At 36.9% G+C, this 23,193-nt stretch overlaps 1 protein-coding gene across 1 annotated transcript in view; it reads left to right on the top strand.

Annotated features, from left to right (window-relative positions):
* The first annotated feature begins 201 nt into the window (after positions 1-201).
* The window catches only part of LOC140153402 (exostosin-1-like), a 118,345-nt gene continuing 95,353 nt past the window's right edge, over positions 202-23,193 (top strand). The window contains 1 exon segment of the mRNA XM_072176151.1: positions 202-1,235. Within this exon segment, the coding sequence (XP_072032252.1) occupies positions 343-1,235 (893 nt within the window). The 5' untranslated portion in view covers positions 202-342.

Genomic DNA, 23,193 nt, shown 5'->3' with positions numbered 1-23,193 from the left:
ACTAATGTACCTAAATTATTGTTACTTGTTTAAATTAATTATAGCATGATAATCACTTCAAACTACCTAAATATATTTATTACATCAAAAACTATAATGGAATGCATTTTTGGGGACTAATTTGCTTCAAACAAAGTGTTTAAAAAGTTTGTTTATATTTTAGGGATATTCTAAATTGACCTTCTGACAGTATCTAGAAACTCTTGTCAATTGGATTAGTCAACATCAACAACGAAGGGGAATATTCACATGGAGTCTCTGGAATTTTGCGTGGTTTTCTTCTTCCAACGACCGAATTTTTCAGTGATACCTTCCGATGGGATGTAAAAGGAATATCTCAAGATGCAGGCGAGGAAAAGATACACGCTAGTACTTCTTAGTGGTATTTTACTACTACTATTTTACTATGGAGGCCTTCATATGCTATACAACGAAGACCGTGGGAACATAGGGCACACGTTAGCTAAACTACTACGCCCGTACATAGATACTGTAGATGATTTTGACATACATCATGTATCGTCTCGAACTCGAAGAGAAGATAAAACTAAATTATATAAAGGTCGCAAGTGCCGTATGGAAACATGTTTTGATTTATCTAGATGTAGAACAGGTTTTAAAGTGTATGTTTATCCTGATGAAAGTAATTTAATAAGTCAGGCTTATAAAAAAGTTTTAGGTGCTCTGAGGGACTCGAGATACTTTACAGAGGATCCCAATGAAGCTTGTTTATTTGTACCCTCGATTGACATGCTGGATAGGGATAAACTCAGCTCTGATATGGTGCATGATGCACAAACTAGAATTGAAAATCTACCATACTGGAACAGCGGAAGAAACCATCTAGTGTTCAATTTGTATTCTGGGACTTGGCCAGATTATGCCGAAGATCTTGGATTTGATTTAGGCCAAGCAATTATAGCCAAAGCAAGTTTTACAAAACAGTACTTCAGGCCTGGATTTGATATATCATGGCCATTATTCCCCAAAACCCACGCACAAAGGGGCGGAACAAGAGGGGAATTACAAACGAATAATTTTCCAATTCAACGAAAGTATTTGCTAGTGTTTAAAGGAAAGCGATATTTGTTTGGAATAGGATCTGATACAAGGAACGCTTTATATCATTTACACAATGGTCAGGATATTATTCTGTTGACTACCTGTAAGCATGGGAAGGATTGGCAGAATCACAAAGATGCTAGATGTGACCATGATAATGCAGAATATGACAAGTAAGCTTAAACTTTCTCACTTGTTCCACGCTCATTTTATTACAGGTTTTACAATGAGCGAATGAAAGTTGATGTTATTTAGTTTCCTGTCACCTGCCCACCTGCATTACCATTTTACAGAAATCGTTATTTTGCCAAAATGCCAAATTGTTTTATTGAAAACTTGAAAAGCATATTTCAGTCTTTGATGCATATTCAGCCAATCGGATTAATATATGATTGCGAGATGATTGAATAAGCCAATTAGACTGCTAATTTGCTCTCAAAACGTAAACAAGTGCCATTCTTCTTTGCCAGCATCAGCATTTATACCTCCTGCATAGAGGTCAATTTGGCTAATGTATTATGTAATACATGTACTAATAGTTATCAGTATTACTTTTAAGAAAGTAAGTCGTAGAAATAGTAAATTGACAGGTATTTTCTTGCCTTGATGTTTGCTGGTTTACCATTAGAAAGCCTGATCAATGTGTTAAATTATGAATGTGCAATGAATAATGAAAGAGTACTGGTAGAGAACTTTGCATCATCACTCTGCATCTTTATATAATGTGACAGCAAACCCAAACCCAACTTTCATTCCCCTCATTACAGACTACAGCCAGCTAGTGATGGGGTGGCACTGTCAGTTCTCGATTCACTTCATACATGTACCTGTTGCCATTATTTCAAAGGCTAAAATCAAATTTGCAAATTAAAACGCACTGTTGCCCTTGGCCCAGCAAGCCAAGGATGCCAAAATGAGCAATATTACGTCCTTTCGCTAACCCAAGAAATGCGATATGATGAAGCCAAATTGATTGAAATTAAGACTTGGACAATCCTATCTCATCTGTATTTTTATAGTATGCTGTGCTCATTGTAACTTTATAAACATCCGAGGTTTTCACTGAACAGTTTCATCTGTAGGATTGGTTTGGTTATCAAAGTAAATTTAGGTAGACAAATCCAGTAAAACTACTCACGTCTTTAGCTTTCGCCATCTCGGATGATGGCTTTCTCAAAAGTGACTTGGTGACTTTCTGCGGGAGAAGCAGTGAACCAAGTCACTTTTGAGAAAGCCGTCATCCGAGATGGCGAAAGCTAAAGACGTGAGTAGTTTTACTGGATTTGTCTACCTAAATTTACTTTTGATATCCAAGGTTTTGTTACATATCCCTAACACTCACTGACAAAATGGTGCAGTGTTTACTCTCTCTGGAATTTGAGTGCGCCAAATGAAGCATTTCTCCCCAAAATTTACTCAATTTTGTCTCAGTAATTCCTTAAGGGCGTACTACACCCATATATTGGTTTGATTGGTCTAAAAAAATATTTTTTCATATATAGCTAGGCGATATATGCACGAATCATGTGAAATAAAAAATATGAAAAAACATCGTGAAAGAGTGTCCTTTTTCACCCATTTGTCTTAAAGTTGGCTGGTTGGTAAGGACGCTTATACGATCCACGTAGTCTTCTTCACAACCGGGTTCTGCCGTTTCTAACATTCATCGATATTTACATACAGTACGTATTAGACTCGCTACCGTCCAAAATACGACCTGCCTACTAGGGCTGACACGTCAATTTGTATTACCAATAGGAAATACACAGGTCAGACATTTGAGAATAATTCTTTAAGATTTGGTAAAAAGTTGGTAGCCGCCTCATTATGCTACCTAATCAAAAATTTTGTTGAAATAAAATTAAGGATCGAATGCGCTTTTAGTGTCAAAAAGGCAAAATTACCACAAACTTTAGCGAATTCTGCACCCTTGCGAAGCCCTCGGTGGTGCACATAAATCGGGAATAAAAATATCCGACCTTTGCGATCGAAAACAACAAATTACAACATTGGACCATGTTTGGACATACTGTAGGAAAAAAAACACTATTGCCAAATAATATAGAATAGAACATTTGACATCAACTTGACAAACTAATGAAGAAAATGTGCTCCATAAACATTAAGTAAATGCGCAAAACAATTCCTATTCAAATGCGTGTATAAAACTGAACAGGGCCGGACGGCTACAAGACTACCGCAGAAGTTCAAAGTTCTCGTGTTGCCAGATTCAAACATGAGCATGTATGCCTAGCACCTTCTCTTGGTAAAATCCCTGATCAAATCAAGAAATGTATGTTGTGCCTCTTCCCCCCGTGAAGTGGCGTCATGGGGGGGTCATGGGCGTAGCTAGGAATTTGTAAGGGGGGGGCAAAGGAGTGAAAGGGGAAACCCTCATTCAAGGGGGAATTTGTGACGAAACAAAATAGGCTCAAAAGTACAAAAAGACCCTAATAAAATTCTTCAGGGCGACCGCATCCAAGGGGGGGGGGGCGGACTTCCCACAGGGGGTGGGGGTAGCTTCCCCCCATTGCCCCCTTATGTATGGGCCTACGGCACTGGACGTATGAGAAATTTGCTCAATTCAGCAATTTAAGACATTTTAACAATTCCATAATTTTAGACATTTTAAATGGTAGGCCCTAATAAAGTAAGTAGAGAACGTGAACATATTAAATAATAGTAGACCTATTATACCCGGGTATATTAATACTTGGCTTTTGCAATAATATACTAGCCACGTGCCAAAACTTGCGGCTTGCCCTTCTCGCCTGCTGCCTAAAACTGAATACCGGCTGCCATGTAGGCCTAGGTGTAGGGGGATAATGTTTTGGTATGTCGATAGAGGGGTTGGCATGTCAAAGTGGGGAGGGCAAAGATTTGTTGGCATGGGGAAAGCAATTCACCGCCCCAGATGGCGAGTTGCGATACTAAACTGAATCATCGGTGTAAAGCACGAGTATAGGCCCCGGTATAGGCCTACAATTCCGCAATTTAATAATTAGGCGTACATAACACGGAAAAATAAAAGTTAGCCCGGGGTCATAACACTACTAAAATATTCAATAAGCATGATAAGGGGCTCACTGGGGGATTTCCAAATGGTGTAGGCCTACCAACTGAAATTTCTTACCTCTTGCATTCCCCTTCCCTTCCCCGGCCATAATCGCCTTTGTTGTCCCTGTTTGTTGTTATAGTAGGCCTATTAGTGGTTTATTAGCCAAACACCGAGTACTAAAGACAAAATCTCATCCCGAGAAAAAAAAATCATCAGACATTTTACACGAATCTGATTACTAGCTAAGCCTATGATAGGCCACCTACATCAATTGGCCTACTGCTGATAGGATCCTATGTGCCAAATATTACATTTCAAAATACCAAATGACAATTTAAATGACTTACCGGGGTATCCTTCACTTTTAGACATTATAATTAATTTTAATTTTTCACACTTTGCTGGGATTACTGGATAGGCCTTTAAAATTGTATAGATGGGAATGTCTAAATGCGAAAGCGTAGGGCCTACGAAGGCGTGCGGATAACATGCAGGAAATTTTTCATGATTTTAACTGCGTAATACTGGCATAGGCCTACCCGTGACGTGACTTCCAAAAGTGCGTGTTATTCAAAAATCAGTCGTGTCCCATTTAATGTGCACCAAATATCGCTTTCCCCCTCGATCTGCCCAATTTTCCCAAATTCCTTTCCCCGGCCCGTCAATTTTTTTTTTTTTCATACTCCATGGCTCCGTATTTGGGATTGCCCCATACGCCAGAATAGCTTAAAAATACCTAAATACATACATGCATAAAACACGGCAACTGGTTATAACCAGCCCGGAGACAGCTCGTTATATATAAAAAGTAATTATAACGCATACGGGTGATGTGAAAATTAAGCGTGTCAAAATTCGGATACCGTGGCGGTGCAGAATTCTATGGAATATTTTTGCTTTTTTTTTGCCTTGGATAGCGACAATGATAGGTAAGACACACAAAATCTGAATCCACTTAAAATATTATATCACTGTATCAATTTTGGAGTTCCTAGTTGAAATGGATTAGAAAATAACGACAAAATAGTTACCAAAATTAGCAAATCTAAGCTTACGAGTCTTATTGAATATGGTGGGTATAGGTGACGAGAAATGCAATTTTTTCAACATTGCTGTAGTATGGTTGTGGTAACCTGTTACCTATGGCTTAAGTAAGTTTCAGTGAAATAATGTCGCTAGTTACAAATACAAAATATAGCTCAACATTGAAAATAGAAGCATTTTAACCAGTTCGTTTTTGATAGATGTGGAGCTCTGAAAATCACCAAGTTCATGAAGCCATCAGGAACCACTTATTCCCATTTTACATATCAACATTATTTCTCTAATGCGTTGGCAACACGTATCCAAAATTTTAACGAAAATCCGTTGATAGCAAGCTTTCCAAAATGAAGTGAATTTAAAGCATGAGTGATGTACCTCCTTTTGGCTTCTATCTTCAAAAGCATGTAAGCTACATTCATACCGATGCCACCAATATAACGAGAAGATTTGCCCCTTCATTTTGCATACCACTTTGTCCATTTTTTTTTTCTCATTTCTTCACAAAATGCAAAAAACCGCAAAAAAAATGCAATGGGTGTAGTACCCCCTTAAATTGACTAATTGTAATACAGCATTGCAAATTGTTGTGGGCCAAATATAATTTCCACTGGGCCAAATTTGAGACATACAGCCTCTGAGTAAACACTGGTCATAACTCAGGATGGTCTAATAAAGTTGCTACTGGGAACATTTTTTTGTTTTGAGAAATTTACGCAAGAGTGGATTAAAAGATTTGAATCATATATACTTTATATTGTATTCTGCTATTTCTCGCAGGCTACATACAGTCTCTGAGATAAAGGATTATTAATGTATCAGACTTCTAACTTATGACATGGAAAAGTATGTCATATACAGATCAGATGTACACCTCGTCAGTCCGAAACACCGTCAATCAGAACCCCCGTCAGTCCAAAAATCTAATTGAAAAAGACATCAAACCTAACCCTAACCCTAGCTTCAATTAGATTTTCGGACTGACGGTGGTTCGGATTGACTGTATTTCAGACTGATGGGGAGACCCCTCATGTTCTGATCAAGTACATCCTATCACTGGCTGTACAGAAAAGTCTGTTACAACTTACATTACAATGTATGTATAATGTTATAAAGTTAAATATTATTGTTGATTTTGATATTAAGTTGCTTGTGTTTACATAAATGTATTCACCATCGTAGTGAACATGTCATGCCTTGGTTGTAACATCGGCTCACTCTAGCACACCTACATGAGCAAGTTCAAGTGACTCCCGGTGACTCCTGACCTTACACATTGGATAGCTGGTCGATGGATGTACACATGTTGTAAAATCATTGAAACCAGCTCGCAAGTACATGTAGCTACTGCACTTGTGAATGTGAATGCATCTGTTTATTTATACCTTTGAATGTAGTAATCTCAACAGGATCTCAACTTTACTTGCAAATTTTGTCTGAACAAGCCTACATACATCATGTACCGTAATTTATTAAATACCAGGAAGCTGCAACGCTGGAAATTTATGCATTATATTCAGTGCACCAAAGCATATCATACAAAGTCATACTGATAACACAGTGCATATGAATTTTTGTTCTTTGATTATTTTAACACACAGTATATGCATGTGAATACATCTGTGTGGCTTTGAAGGAATCAATTGGATTTCATACTTTACATGATATACTATCAGGGACCATGTTGTATACAGAGACTGGAAGCGGGCTCTACATGTGCCCCATGTGCAGATGTGATTGACTTAAGATATTCTTGGGGTAGACCACGGTTGACGACAACTCCAGCAACTTTTTGGGGCGTAATTTTTATATGTTTTATTATTATAATGAGCTAATTTCTTCAGTTTGCACTGGTCAGAAATGCGGCGCGAATCCATTCTCGCAAAGATTCTCATCAACCAAATTGCAAGAATCTAATTGTTGGATTCTCGTAAATATTTCAATTTATCATACAAAGTTATATGGCGAGAATCCATGGATTCTTGCAAAATTCCACTGGGAGAATCTAAAAGGATTCTCGCACTTGGTTGCGAATTTCTGACCCTGTTGCATATTTTATTTCAAATTTTTTATTAAAAAATAAAAATTTCAATTTCAATGTTTTTGGTCCAGCATCCCGATTCCCGAAACAACACTGTGTTCCATATTCCCGTTCCCATGCTTGACAAGATCATGCATTCATGCTTTTTGTTTATTTCGCCCTTACAAATATGTATGTATTTCTTTATTTTTGTTTTAAGTGTATATCAATACAGCGCCCTCTATATTTTGATATTCTGTGCGGGTGAATTGGTATTGGGGTGATATGTTTAGAATTCATCCCGATTTCATTACTTGGCTACCCACAATTCTCGGGCGAGACTGGCGTGTGAAATTTTGCTAAAATTGGTAACCACAAATCGACATTTTTTTTCTCAATTTCTTTGGAAATTGGAAACATGGACTTGGAGCGTCAAATTTCAGACTGGTAATTTTAGAAGAATGTGATCTATTATAATATGATACCAAAAACACATCAACAATGAGAAAAGTCGGGGTGGATGAGGCTGTCAATTGAGTTTGACTTTTAATGCGAATGTTTTACATACAACAATGCACGTATACATTATGTACCAATGTTGGGTAATTTTCTGAAAAGGCATCTAGGCCCATGTAGGAAAAAGAAATATATTCAAGCATGAAGACTCACACAGGCATCACTTGCAAAATCATCAAATTTTCATGAACACAAAAAGTCACAAACATTGCATGCTTTGCAGTAGTGTAGGTTTTAAGGGGTGCATCATAAGTTCACAGACTTGGCAAATCCTAAATGATCCCCAAATCATCAGAATTTTCAATTGCTGAAATGAAGCCCAATTGCCAGTTTTCTAAGAACTAGAATTTAAGTAGCCCAGTCCACCAGTAACTACTATATACCAGTATTACAAATTACTAAGGGACGCACCATTAGACTTCAAAGGGGGTAGGAAGTTGGGGTCGGGCATTTTTTTTTCACTGCCTAAAGGCGGCAAGTTTAAAAAAAAAATTTCATGCATTTATATACACTGTGAGTTAGGTGGGGAAAGTTGTTTTTTTTAGTGTTGCCAGTGGGGAAAGTTTTTTTTTGCTCATATAGTGGGTGAAGTTTTTTCTTCCTACCCCCACCCTTGAAGTTTAATGATGGGTCCCTAAAGACTTCAGAAGACAAGTGATTAACCCTGGATTATTAATCTTGTTTGCTAGTATGCATGTTGTGATATATTATTATGATTGCTTTCATGACTCAGTCACTGAAACCTACAGGCCAAATAAAGGATTAGGACACCAACGCGTCGCCTGATGCCACAACCACCCCATCGTCACCTCACCTCACCTCACCTAGGCTGTTTCATCCTCTGTAGTATGAAGCCCTCTTCAAGAATCTTCCATTTCTGTCTGTCTTGCGCATCCCTTACCCATGTGGTGCCTCTATATGCTGTTAAGTCGTCTCGCCATCTTCGTCTTTGCCTTCCTCCTCTACGCTTTCCTGTTCTTGGTTGCCACTCAGTGACTCTTTTTGTCCATCTGTTGTCGTTTTTTCCTGCCACATGTCCTGCCCATCTCCATTTTGCTTCACCGATCCTTTCCATGATGTCTTTGACTCCAGTTTTATTTCTTATGTCACTGTTTCTGATTTTGTCGCAGATAGTTATGTTCAGCATACGTCTTTCCATGGCTCGTTGTGTCGTGGTGAGTTTATGTTCCAGATCTTTAGTTGTCGACCAGGTTTCAGCGCCGTGAGGTCATGGTGGGTAACACACATTGATCGTATGCGCCTCCTCAATGTCATTGGTAGCTTTTTATCACAAAGGATGTCTTTGTACCTGCCAAAACAACACCAGCCAGCCTTGATTCTCAGTAAGACTTCCTCTCCTGTGCTGTCCTCCATTTTGCCTGCCTTGCCCCCATACTTGTAACTATCTACTTTCTCAATCGGTTCATTGTCAATTTCAATGGACTCTGTAGTGTCAAAGTTGGTCATGTATTTCGCTTTCCTTTGTGTATTTTTAATCCAATTTTCCTGCTCTCAGTGTTCAAACTATTTAGCTGTACTTCCAAGTCTTTTACTGATGGTGATGTAAGGGCTACATCATCTGCAAACCTCAGGTCAGTTAACCATTCTCCATCGATGTTGATACCTCTTTCGTCTAAATCTAGTTGTTTGAAAATTTGTTCCATGGCAGCTGTGAATATTTTTGGAGAGATTGTGTCCCCTTGCCGTACTCCCCTCTTTATGTGGATAGGCTTGGAGACATCCTTATCTATGTGGATTGTAGCTGTGGCGTTTGTGTAAATGTCCTCCAGAATCTTAACATACCCTTCGTTGACTCCAATCCTTCGTAAGGCTGCAAATAAGTCACTGTGTTCCACCGAATCAAAAGCTTTCTCGTAATCTATATAGCCAATACAAAGCTTCAGCTGATACTCATTTGCTTTCTCAATCAGTTGGTTCAAAGCATGTAGATGATCAGTTGTTGAAAAGCCCTCTCTGAAGCCTGCCTGCTCTCTAGGTTGATTTTCATCCAAGATTCTCTTGATTCTATTCTGAATGATTCTTGTGAAAATTTTATATGCATGTGATAGCAGACTAATTGGTCGGTAGTTTTTCACAGATGCATCCAAATATTAATTTGATTGTGTATTTGGCTGTTGGCTGTTATTTTCTTGTGCCCAACGTCTTATTATGGTTTGAGGTTGTGAAATTTTGATCAACTAGATAGTAGTGAAGATAAACCACGTAGTATCATGAGTTAAATTGTTTCACCTCAGACTAAGTTCCTAATTAGCAGCCTGTAGGTCAAATTTGACCCTATGACCATGCTATGACCAAGAGTCTTGACTGGGGGTCTTTCAGTAGTCTTGGACCACAGATCCTGGAAAAAATCTGTGGTTGGACTGAGGACTGATTGCGAGCAAGTGCAGTTGGGTCATAAAACAAAAAATTGTGATTTCTAGTTCCAAAACTGAGTCAAAGATTATTGAAGAGTCCAACTTTGTGAATTTTAATCAATTTTTGTCATCATTTTTATTTTACAACATGTAGTTGGATACCGGTAATCGGCAGTATATGGACATATGTTTTTATTTGCCTGATTGCCTCAATAGGAAGTTGCATAACTTGTGCTCTTTCTTGTTGTCAGACATAGTTGTCATGAAAGTTCATGGTACACACGTGTACGTGTATAACCATGTATGTGTATGTACAAGTACCGTACTCATTTATTGCTTATCCTTTAAAATACTTGTTTATATCTCCACTGCAAGGCATACTGTTTTTGCAATATCCGTGTCGAGACTCGAGACTGGATAGGCTGATTGACTTCAAATTTTCATGATAGGTGGATAGGCCATGGTCAGAAACTCTTCTTCTTTTGAACTTCATTCATGTTTTAAAACAGTTTAGAAGTGCAAAGAAAATGTTTAAATATCTTTACCGGATGGCAAAATTTCTGGGAAAAAAACAACAACAAAAAGTTTTCTTTAATTTCCAAAATAAGGGTTGGTATTCTTTTGTACAGTGAAAAACTAAATTCCAGATTTTCAAATTGAGGACAACCAAACAACATTTTTTTAGTGTGCTCGTACACATAGATGTTAGTACAATGTAAGGCTTTTTGTTGTTGGGGAGGCTTATGTTGTGTGTGTGTGGGGGGGGGGCTTTTTTGTTGTGGGGTGCATTCTGTGGATTACGATCTGTGATTGGGGATTTCAAAGGTATGTAACAATGTTTCATTTTGTGAGTTGTCTAATGAGTGCCTTGTACATATCCCTGGATTATATTTGCAGACCTACATTACAGCCAAGTGCTTTAAAAAAGTCATTATTAAAAAAAAAAAAGTTGGAGAAAGTATTGTGAGTAATAAATGTACATGTGTACAGTAAAGTATAAAGCAGATGACCATTGTGACATAATGATGTAACAGGTGCAATGCAACTAATCATGCAAACTTCATGAATATTTATTTATGTGGAGAGCTCTCAAGTACATACATTGTAGGGATGAGTAAAATAAAACAATATGTATAGTGATCAAGCCAGACTTGCAGCTGATTTCAGAAGAATAGGCTACTAGCTAGACATGACATTTTCAGACTTGGTGTCAAGTTGTGCTTTTTCAGCCATCGCTGTTGTCAAGTAGACAAGGATACATTTAAATTCTACATAGCTCTTGTTTAGAGTGACATTAAATAATTAGGAATTGTATAAAACAAAAGTTATTGACAATTTGAGCAATTATTATCATGGATTCAAGATTTCATGTTAGATTTTAAAATTTGTTACACTTTGATGTACCAGGGAAGTGGGACTAGGTCCCACTTCCCTGGTTGTATCATGTAGCCTAGAGTTTTGCTGCCATGTACAATGTAAGCTCCTAAACATGTTTTAAAGATGTGCATCTACTTGTGTTATTGCATCAAACAGTATATGGAAAAACTGACTTTGACTCTGTTAAACAATATTGTTAAACAATATTGTTAAACACTACGCTGAATGAAGACGCCGTGATGGTGTCGCAAGCTACGTCGCTGCTAACCAAGACTCTGAAAAAGGTAACTTTTTAAGCAAATGTCAAGAATGACAGAGTCCAATATCAGTATCCATGCTGCTAATATTGTTTGAAATACACATAGGCCTTTGTATTATACATGTAGGCCTACAATGTACAATGTAGATGAGATGATTAGTTCTAGGGTTGTGTAACCCCCCATGCCCCATACATGTGAAACAAAAACTAGATCTTACAAATTGTGTTAATTGCAAAGGGGGATAAATGTGTCATGTACCTTGCAATTATACATTTAGGCCAAATTTATAAATCATGAAAAAAATGTGGGTCTGTGGGACTACAGGTCTGAATACCCTTGCATGCTTAGAGCATTTTCAAAGGGATATTAACAAAGGGATGGATTTAAGATACGGTATATCTGTTCCTATTAAATTGGACCAGAATACTTTGATTGGACCACCTAGAACAAAAATTCCATTAAGTTAGGATTTCTTTGGGATTTGAGTAAGCTTACCTGTTGAATGCGCTTGGTATTAGGTTTAAACTGTGAGGTCATCCATCCACTGACTACTTTTACTTATCCGATTTTGTTTTGTCGTTCTACTTTCATAGAATATCGTTCTGCCCTCCCAAAAAATATGTGGGTAGTGAACTGCTTGACGATGAGGATTAAAAATGTGAGGAAATAAAAGTGAGGTGCTCAGTATAAATATGTTTTGTAAGTCAATAACACTAGCATTTTGTATTCAAATATTAAAGCAATGGGCTGTAGATAGAAAGAAGAACATACATTAATACCAGTCACAAGGCTACCTTGTAACAAGAAAGAAAGGGGTATAATCAAGCAGCAAGTACACCATAAAATACTTGTATTATCGGGTTTTTTTTTCTATTAAAAAAACTAATTTGTAAAATTTGTGCTGATAGACATAAATGGGTCATTCTGGCAAGAATGACAGCAACATGGTGAAACAAGAGTGATTGGTGAAAGCATGATCTACTACTTCCACAGGAGAGTTTGCTACACCCCCAGATGTAGGTCTACATGTTGTATCAATTCCTGTAGGATTACAACTGTCAAGAAAAGTGATCTGCATGAGGAGAAAAAGCTAAGTTCCTCCATGGCTCTAGGGTCCATGGTTCCTCCAACAATTATTTAACAAATAACCTACATTTTGTATTGTTTGCTTTGAAGATTGTTGCTGATTGCAATTATCAAACATTTTAAAGGTACAATACATACAACAAGGCTTGGATCAAATTAATATTGGTCAACAACTGCATCTTTTATATACGTTTAATGGTACCCCAGGGTGGTAATATTAATAGGCTTCTACATATTACTGATTCTAGAATAAAGCAGGCCCATAGACATGTATTTAAAAAATATTAAATCTTGGAATTAATAAAACAGGATACTTTTTTCCTTATTCCCATAAAATAATTTTGTGTACTGTGTTTTTCTGGAATCTAGAGTGTATGTAGTTATGTGGGGTGTTGGGGGGGGGGAGACTTTGGTTTTTAAAGCATTTCAATGTTTGATCTGCTCATTGTGTTCATTCAGCATGTTGACATTCTTTCAATACAGTATTTCATTGCATCGCTATATACTGTGAGCTCGTTTCTGCATGTTTTAACATTTTAATGTATTGCTACACTGTCAGCTCTTTATTACACGCAGGGGGCCTTATAATCAAAACAAGGACTGTGAGGAGACGTCCTTAAGTTAAACTCAAGCAGGTTACCTTAAAGTACCTTAGAAGCAATAATCAGTTATGTACACTTCCATGATATTTATATGTATGAGTACAAGCAGAGGGTCTGTGGTACAAGGAACTTCCTTAGCTTGAAGCAGTAGAAGATTGCATTCTCCTTAGAAAACCTGTGATTACATTGACCTCATTTACCAAGGGCATAGTGTGAACTCAACTCAAGTCAATGAGTTCAGTCAGGTCATGCAGATTGATTTCACCCAAGTGCAAACAGAAAGCTAAGATGGCAGAAAATCCTTCTGCTTCCATGAAAGTTCTCAATACCACCATCTTGAATTTGCTTATTTGCTATTTTTAAAGCTCATTTTTTAACATTCCAATAATGGAATTAAGTTTCATTTGGGACTTTGGTGTGAACTGGATTGATATTTTGGAACCACTGTGTTTTGGAATAGCTCAGATTCTGAGCCTTGGTTATGACAGGTCCTCAATAAAGTTGTCATGTTAAAAAAAATGTAACAACCATGACCTGCCTTCTCTGAGCTGTTCTAGATGTCGCAGTCTATGGGCCTCACAGACTTAGCGAGCGCGAGGAACCGAGCGCGGCGTTCAATCGAGCGTGTCTCATCATGAGGGCTACAGTTCGAGGCTCATTGTCGCCGATAACGCAACCTCTCTGGATAGTATACTATTTAGTAACAGAGCCCGAAAGTAGTGCTAGATGTGCCTGTGAACCTTGGCTCAGGCAGCGGTCACTAAATATTTTGTGATCGTAGGGAAGGGGCATGCAGTCACAGAATCTGTGGTGATCAGAGATTTTGTGCATGGTGGGTAAATCACTAATTAGGCCTTTTGGAACTGAGAATTTTAAATTGTCAAGTACAATTGGATTCATTCGCAATGTTTATTGCTACTGCAGACTGACCAGTGACCACACTGGTCAACCAGTTTATGCAGAACTAAAATGCACTATCTTGCATTGGGCTTTAGCCTGTCAGACGAAAATTTGATGTTTCTTATTCTATGCAAAATTTCTTGAAAGATTGCTAGTAGGCTACATTCAGTTGTTTTTCTTGTTGATTTTAGTGGCCAAATAACTTGTTAACATGCAAAAATAGAATTCCCCATGGTATGAATAATAATAATTAGGTACCTGTTAATAAGCTGTCAGTATGTACCTCAAGCACTTCTTTTATATTTTGAAAGGTACAAATTTTTCAATTTTGTCATGCTTGGTCAAATTTGCGAGGCAACCAGAGGTCACATGACATACTAAGAATACAGGCTTACAATTGTTAATGATGTGTGTAACAACAGAACAGCTTAACATGCCTTTAGTCTCTTTAGTTTTTGTTACAAAAAAAGTGGTTAGGTAATTCATTGAAGTAGTATTAATTCAAGGAGGATTATTTTGGGGTGAAATGGGACTTGTACAAATCCTATGAGAGAATTCACCATCAAGCTATCAAATATGCCTGTTCCACCATTTTGAATTAAATATTAGGTTGTTCATGCATGCATTTAAAGATGCTAACTACTGAATTTGAGTGTTATGCTCTCAAGTACAGTACTTGTCAGATTCTGTCAGCTGCAGGATTTTGTTTTAACAGCCACGTGTTGCCACATGTTCAATTACAATTATTGTATGTCGATTATCTCATTAATACAATATGTCATGAAAATGCAATGTTTAGCATTAATTTTTGTTTTTGTTCAGTAATGAGTGAGTAAGTCAGTTAGAACAGAGAAGATGAATCTTCTCTGGTTTATAGAAATAATTATGTTTCATTGGCCCACAGAATACAGTTTGCTGTTCACTAATGGGCCTACAATGTACATGTAGTGTTCATTATTAATTCCAGGATCTGTGATTACACCAAGGACAAAGATGCTTACAAGTGTGTTGTTTCAATTTCCTGATCCCTAGATTTTGTAAAATACTCAAATGTGCATTGCATAATCCTCAATGAAGTGCAGCAAAGCAAATTTTGAACTGACGGTAGTATGTATCAAATCTGATTTTTAAAATTAAAAGAATGGAAATGTGTTTTTAACTCTTAATGGTTTCTGCCATTATGTTCCATATTCAGGAAATTCAAATCCATGTTTGTGCAACGGCAGTGTCATAGTGGCAGCAATGTTGGAGCAATATCTTTTTGTTTGAAGCAAAAGCAAATGTTGTGTTTATGCTATGTCTGTGAGGAAATTATATCGCTTGTTGAAGAACATTGTTCAAATATGTCCAGGCTTGTCTTCTTTTAAACATTACTTTGATAGTTGTAAATATTTGTGTTGATATTCAATGTTAGTTGTCTGAATGATAGGGATTTTAGATAGGCCTATGATGTTTAAGTCAACAGGAAATGGCTATGGCAAATTTGTTCAATAATGGCTGATTTGGCCTATTTGTATGATGTAGTCTTTATACAGTGGACCCTGGTAGGCCCGATAAAGTAAGGGATGATGATGTAGGAAAGTGTTCTTATTACCAGTTGATTGAAACTAAATCTCCAACTAAATATTATACTCAATTTATGAAATTATGGCTATCTTTTGGAATGCCCTACCATTTTTTATATTCACAATGTTTGTGTGTGTGTCGTTCATAAAAGACACCGTTGAAAATCTGCAGTGGTAGGGTGTTCCAAAGGAAATCCGAAATTATTGCTATTTTTGAAATAAAGATAGATTTGCATTGCAATAGTTTTAAACTGTAATGATTTTGATAAAAATTTTCAAAACTGCGCTTTCATCCTCCCTAAAATTCTTTGAACTTTCACAAACAAGAAATTCTTACCAGTTTAATATAGTTGGCTTTATCAGCATGACAGAAAGAGCTTTTTGAAACATCTGCTAATTTTCATATTATCCTCTTAATATTATTAATATTTTTTCACTAACAGAATGCATTTGATTTTGAGGTACACTATGCATGGGTTGATAAGGTGATTTCATTCAAATCATGATAAATTGTATGGTTTCTTTTCAATATTTGGAAATGTGAAATGAAATGAATCGTAAGCTTTATGAATTGGAATGAGTCACACTGAATACCTGGAGGTAAGGAATTCTATTACATGGCACTCGACAAAATATTATATGAAACTTCAAATACTAGAATCATTCAGAAGGTGTCAAAATGACATGCAAGTAATAAAAAATATGACATTTTTTTTCATTATTTCATATCAGTTCTTGAGCTCAAAAAACTATTCCAATTGTTGAAGATTTGCTTTTAACACAAAATGACTGAGTGATGGGTAGCTATATTGATATTGCTCTGATCAAATCTTGGAGCTACTGCAACTCCTTGGTCAAACATTACAATTTATTACTTGCATTTAGTAATAGATTGTTATTGATAAAACATGTCATATGGTTCTTGTGAAGAGTGCATAATGGATTGTTTTACCACAGATGCTCAATGGCACCATGTAAGTGTGTGTTTTTCAAGAAATAACCAGCTTGAAAAGGCTTAATGTATATCTTGTGGGGTAGATGTTCCATTAAGTATGTAGGAAGCAAAGTGAAATACATAAGCCCTGAGTAGCCCATATAAATCATAGTCTATGTTAAAACTGAAATAATATAAATTGTCATGTCACCATGGTCATAGACCTCTGTCTGCAGCCAAGACTTCTTAGTTGTAGCTTGCTAGATACACACCCCCACCCGACACCCCACACCATCACCATTAAACAAGGACATCAAATTTGAACCTACATGTACAGCGTAGTATGCGCACACACTCCTGAAGACAATCGCCATACCAATGACATGTATTTAATACACAAATGATCATGAAATATATATCCTACCATAAACCAAGGTGTCAAAACCCTGCAAGGAGGTCAGCTCTATTGTATGTGGCATTTTACACTATTTGCAACCTCTTGCACATGGACGTCCTCGGTTCTATGCATGTCCAAAGATTATCTATAAATATTTGGTAATGCACCCCACACCTACACACACTCACTACATTGTACTTGTATTGACAGGAACAAGGACTCTGGGAACTTTCCTCTGAGGACTTGTAACTTGAACATACATATATACTGAGTGGGGGAAAGGAACTGATGATGTCCACGGTCTACTGTTAATGTTATGTGAAGTTTATTTTGGTCAATGGCTTCAGTTGCCAGGGGCGGATTTAGAGGGGGGCGCACCCGGCGCACGCCCCTCTATTTTTTGCAGATCGGCGCCTGACTCTGTGTATTTTTGCAGAGCGGCGCCTGACTTTTTGTGGGCGCCCCCTCTATTGAAAATTCCTGGATCCGCCCCTGGTTGCTGTCATTTACCATGGAAGTACAACACATGCACCCCCCACACACACACACGCAGGTCTGATATTTTGTGTTGTTCCCGGGTGTTGTTCCTACTTTCCATTGACCTTTCAATACAAAATACACCTGAGTGGTGTTTTGCAGCCAAGCCTAAACAAGATGCATTAGCTTGAGGCACATTATCCACTTCTATCTCTAGTACTTATTTTGTAGTTCATCATAGGAGACTAAATGACCTGTGCCAAAATAGATTTTCCCCTCAAATTCAGTTCAATCATATTTCATGAATATGGGACAGAATCATCTTGAGATTTTATCCTTAGCACCTCAAAGCTTTAACTTCCCCATGGGCCTAATATTATTATTAACCATTTTTTCCCTTCTAAAACTAGGGCCATTATCTAATTGGTAAGAGATGAAGTATGGTACATGTATATTTAACTTTTAATCTTGATGAAATGCAAGTCTAGAAAAAACAGTTAACTCAAACTATTCAAACTAGTGAAATTTTTTAGGACATCTAATTCAGTGGCGTAGCGTCATATGGGCATGGGGGCATGTGCCCTCCAATCAATCTGAAATTTTTAAAAATCGTATAGGAAAATTGCCGAAAAAAGGTGTGTGCTCCCCCAATCACATCCAGTGCCCTCCCAATCATGGTCGGTGCCCCCAATGTGATGACCCACACACGCTACACCACTAACACTACTGTTTGTTTTTCATTATCTTGTAATTTCCTGATAATGTCACAATTTTAATAAATGAACTATATATTATATGAGATCGTTCACACAGTCAGCATATTGTCATCATGTTGTAATCATGTCAATTACGAAGACGTTTGAAGTTCATCAAGTAAACTTGATTCTATGTATACGACAAAATGTGTACACACAGGAAATTTTATTTGGAAATTATGACACGGTCATGCTACAAATTGGCCCAATGATGGAAATTTTCATCATTCGCGATTTATGACACGAATGTAGTGTGCTGACGACAATCACGACATTGAGCGGACACACATTACTGATTTCATAATGCGATTGTAACACGATTGTAATTGATGGGAAAACAGGGTCTTATACTGTCGCTACTGAATTTAATATGAAATCTTGATGCCATATCATACAATGTATGCTACACGTATTAAATTGACATGTAAACCAAAATTGTATGCTATCCTCATATCTGTATTTGACTTGAAATGGAGGAATCCAATTTTCCTCCATTTTAATAATCATCTTCATCTGTTTTAGTCATGCTTAATTAATCAAAACAAATTAAGGATCAGACCAGATTCAATGATTATGTTATATTGCCATACAGGTGAATTTATCATGGGGCCTGTTACACTGTAGTTGAAAAATATAGCCATTAATTTCAAAAATTTATTCACCTTAAAAACTTTGGCACAGTTTTCAATGTCTTTTTAAAATGTTAAATTTTGTTGTTGCTGACCTTTTCACCAGCACAACATTTCTTTATCCAATCAAATTTATTTGTGCAGTTTCAATAATTACAAATTGAATGGGTCATCTAGTTGGGCTACCCTGTAATATTATTAGTTACCATTCTAGAGATGAATTTTAAGAATAAATGAATAATATCTAAAATGTTATGAATTTTAAAGCCAATTTCACAGAAGGTTGTTGTTTTATAAATCGAAAGTCTGCCGCAGCATGAAATTGTGTAATTAGCAGGAGTTCTTATTATAGCTAAGTAAACTTGATCATGCAGGCGTGAACAGTGAAGAAGTTCTACCTGATAAATAGTATCCATGATCCAGCTAATAAAAACATTATGAGACGGTGTGTTTATTAACTTCATTAATTATTAATAAAGGGTGCAGTATGACATTTGAATTGTTGTCATTATTTTCATCTCTTCAGAAGTTTGAAAAAGACTCCTCAAGCGTTTCTTATTTTTCAAGTCAAATTACAAATTGCAGAAGTGTCCAGAGAATAAAGACAGTTCATTCCGTAATTCCTTTTGGAAATTGATCCAGTAAATTGATGTTTCATTTGTTCTGTGTCTGAGAATATCAGAAGCATATTTTTATGTTACAAGTTGTAGAAATGTGTTGTTTGCAGCAGACCAGAAGAGGCATTTGGTGACCAGAAATGACCACTTATAAATGACCTTTGACCTCAAATTTGTGAACACCCCATAGACAATGGATAATTGGGAATGGGAATTGCTAACAGGTAGAGGCAAATTTTACCTGTGGTTATATTATTTGATTGACCTCTTTTAAATTAACCAATTTAAGTGGAAGTCTACCAAATAGGCTGCAAGGAAAGGTGAATCAGTATGATGATTGAGGTCCTGTTAATAATCAGTCAATATTTTTGACATTTTGCATTCGGTGACTGATTTTGGCGGAATAATAATTTCCAGTAAAATTACTTGCAATTACCAGGTCATTTTCATATTAAATCATGATAATAGGCCAGGGCTGAAATTGTCAGCCTTTTTGTGCGAGATGAAATACTATCTGCAATTTGGGATACTAAACTATACTTTGTAGGCAAATATCATACAACTTCAAAATATTGATGTGGAAGCATTTTCGGTAAAAGACACAATGCAGATAACATTTTTGCCTTACATGTAGCCCTAGCTGTTTCAAGGGGTCAGCTGGACTTTTCCAAATTGCCATCTTATTCTACACAATACAATAAAGAACAACTGGGTGTTGTAATTTCTTTGTCTTGTAAATTTATTAACACCTCATAAGTTATGCTAAATGCTTCACTAATCATGCAAGCTCTTTGTGTGTATTTGTAATTAGGGTTAGATTTGGAACTGGGTTTGGACTATTGTTTGAAAGCACAATAGATTATCAGTCAAGCATGCAGTACTATTGTGGACTGTATAGCCTGAATAAATAAATACAACAAGTTATATTTGGGCCTACTGTTGCTTTTTTGGATGGGGGAGAAAAAAAACTGCCTTGCCAGAGACATTGATATTGGACAATATTAAACATGTATGTAGTCTTTCTGAAGTTTGGAATTTACCAAGGTTGTGCTCAGAAGTCTGTAAAATTGTACAACAAAACAAATTCTTGTACAAATTCTGAACCTACATTCCACTCATTCTATTTGTATTGAATGTGTACAGAAATATACCGTTGATCAGATACCCTTATATTTCAATAACTGGATTAAAAACTCTTGATAACAATCTCGTTAATACGGTAACTGTGATCCAACCGACATAAAATAATGTGACATTTCCAACTACAAATCATGCTGCTGAAAGCAAATCAGTTGCATGAATGTCTTCAATGCTTAAATAAAATAGAGCTTATAATATTTAATACTCCTTTCACATTTCAAAAGTTATTAGATGTCTGGCCCGGGGTATACGTCAGCTGTTGTGGTTTTGAATGTTTCCTATATAGCATGTTAACATCTAACATAATACGATGTGAGCTGACAAAAATGATGACCACGCGTGCTGTAGTAACGGAAATACACCTGGTGTGAGTCTAATAATGCATGTTGTGTATGGTGCAACTTTTAACATGTTCTTACAAAGTGAACATACTGCTATAGATGGGATATCAATTATGAGTAAAACATGTGCAAATAAATAGGGCCTTTATTGAAGTTTTAAATTCATTTTTCTTTACCAAGAAATGTTGTTTTATGAATGATATTACTTTAGTAGTAATTCAGCTCTGCATGCTGTTTTCTTAGACAAAAAAGTTTGTCTCATTGTGTCTGAAGACTGCACTGTGCAGCAGCACATACACAACAAGATTTCTATTGCGGCCGTCTGCACAGGTACACCATCGCCAAGGTACTAGTGCGCACAAAGTACCTACATATATAGTACCAATGCTGCTAAGTATTGCACTGTCTGTACAGGACTCACCAGTACTAGTGGTACTGCACTGGTACTACACTGGTACTACACAGTACCAGCCATGTACCTGTGCAGATGGCCAATAGGAATCGTCTAGTGTAACTTTAGCCTTTAACATTGGTCTTAATACATCTGTTTTCATGCACAGAATTCACAACTCTAGCTATATCATGTCTATAAAGTATAAATTCCTTCATAAAAAAAGTAGTTAGAACTGATCCAGTTCCCCCCCCCCCCCAGCTAGACATGTAAATTGTGTGTAAAAAAGTCACAGTACTATTTTCCTTCCCTTATTATGTCCGATGAAATCAGCATGTAGTTGGTGAACGGTGAAGCTGTTGGCTCGGGACCATTTTAGACATTTTTTTTCTTCAAAATTCTTATAATTTGGTTATCTCTACTACGTGTGATGTAGGTACAGCCTTTTGACCGTGGCAGTCCGTAAAAGTGCTATAACCAGAGAACCACTAAAACCCAATGACCACTCCCTCAAGCGGGTAGAGTGGTAAATATAATACTGGGTTAAATTCGGTTAGCAATTACTTTGATCTATGCGTAGATAACAAAAAAAATTAGCTGAAAGTGGGATTTTCAAAGATTTAGAGAGAAGTGCATTAAGCCATTAAATGCAATGGGCCTTAGTGCAATTGTATCAGTTCTTTGATCATGAATTGGGATTTAAGTATTTGTCTGTCTGTCATGATCAAGGTGGCTGCCCATGGTAAGAATGCCAAGTTTGCTCTGTTGACAGCACTGGGTGTCAGGAGCCTCTCAGGAATCTGCTAAAATGCTATGGGGTGTACCACCTCAATTAGCTATAGGGTGTGGATACTTGTTTGTAGTGGTGATGAAGGCTGATATCTAGACAAGATTTGAAAGATTGGATTCTCAATTACTTGGAAGGGGAGAGTTTTTTAGGTGGTGATGTACATTGGGTTGTTTTAAATTGATGGATGTCATCATGGTCATGAGCCAAAATTGTCACTGTGTTTCACTTCCATAGTAGATTGAGTTCAATTTAGACCAGTTTTTGTACTTCAGCGAATTCAATGACCATTGAATAAGTGCACATAAATGAGTGGGGTGTAAGAGAACCTTGCTCTGATAGATTGGCATGATATTTGTGAATATATTTCCTCATTTCAAAGAAATGTGGGAGGGATTGCCACCAATGTGATCATTTCCTGTCTGCCTCAGCAGGTTTTCCGTCCATTCAACATGATGCTCATACATGTAGAAAACATATTTTACATGTATTTTTGGTACAATTACGGAATAGGGTGCAACTTGCTAGACTTGTGTCCAGTCCTCATTTACGGAGTTTAAGGTTAGGGTTTAGGGTTAGGGTAGGGCAGTCTTGTTATAAGACTAGTAGAGTTGTACCTATTCGGCAATCACTCCATATTTTTATTTTTCCTTGGATTTGTAGAAGTTAGACCTTAGGCCCTTCACAATTGTATTTACTGTTGGAGATTGTAAAAAAAGAATGAGGTAACTTTTTAATTATTAATAAATATTATTATTTTTTATTTTGAAATGAGTAGATACAGTTACAGTCCAATATCAACAGTATATTTTGGTATTGCAGATTTAATTATTATTACAATTATGGCTGATTTTGTACATTGA

The sequence above is a fragment of the Amphiura filiformis genome, chromosome 5, assembly GCF_039555335.1.
Source record: "Amphiura filiformis chromosome 5, Afil_fr2py, whole genome shotgun sequence".
In the NCBI taxonomy this organism is placed as follows: Eukaryota; Metazoa; Echinodermata; class Ophiuroidea; order Amphilepidida; family Amphiuridae; genus Amphiura; species Amphiura filiformis.
This window is presented reverse-complemented; position numbering and strand designations above follow the sequence as displayed.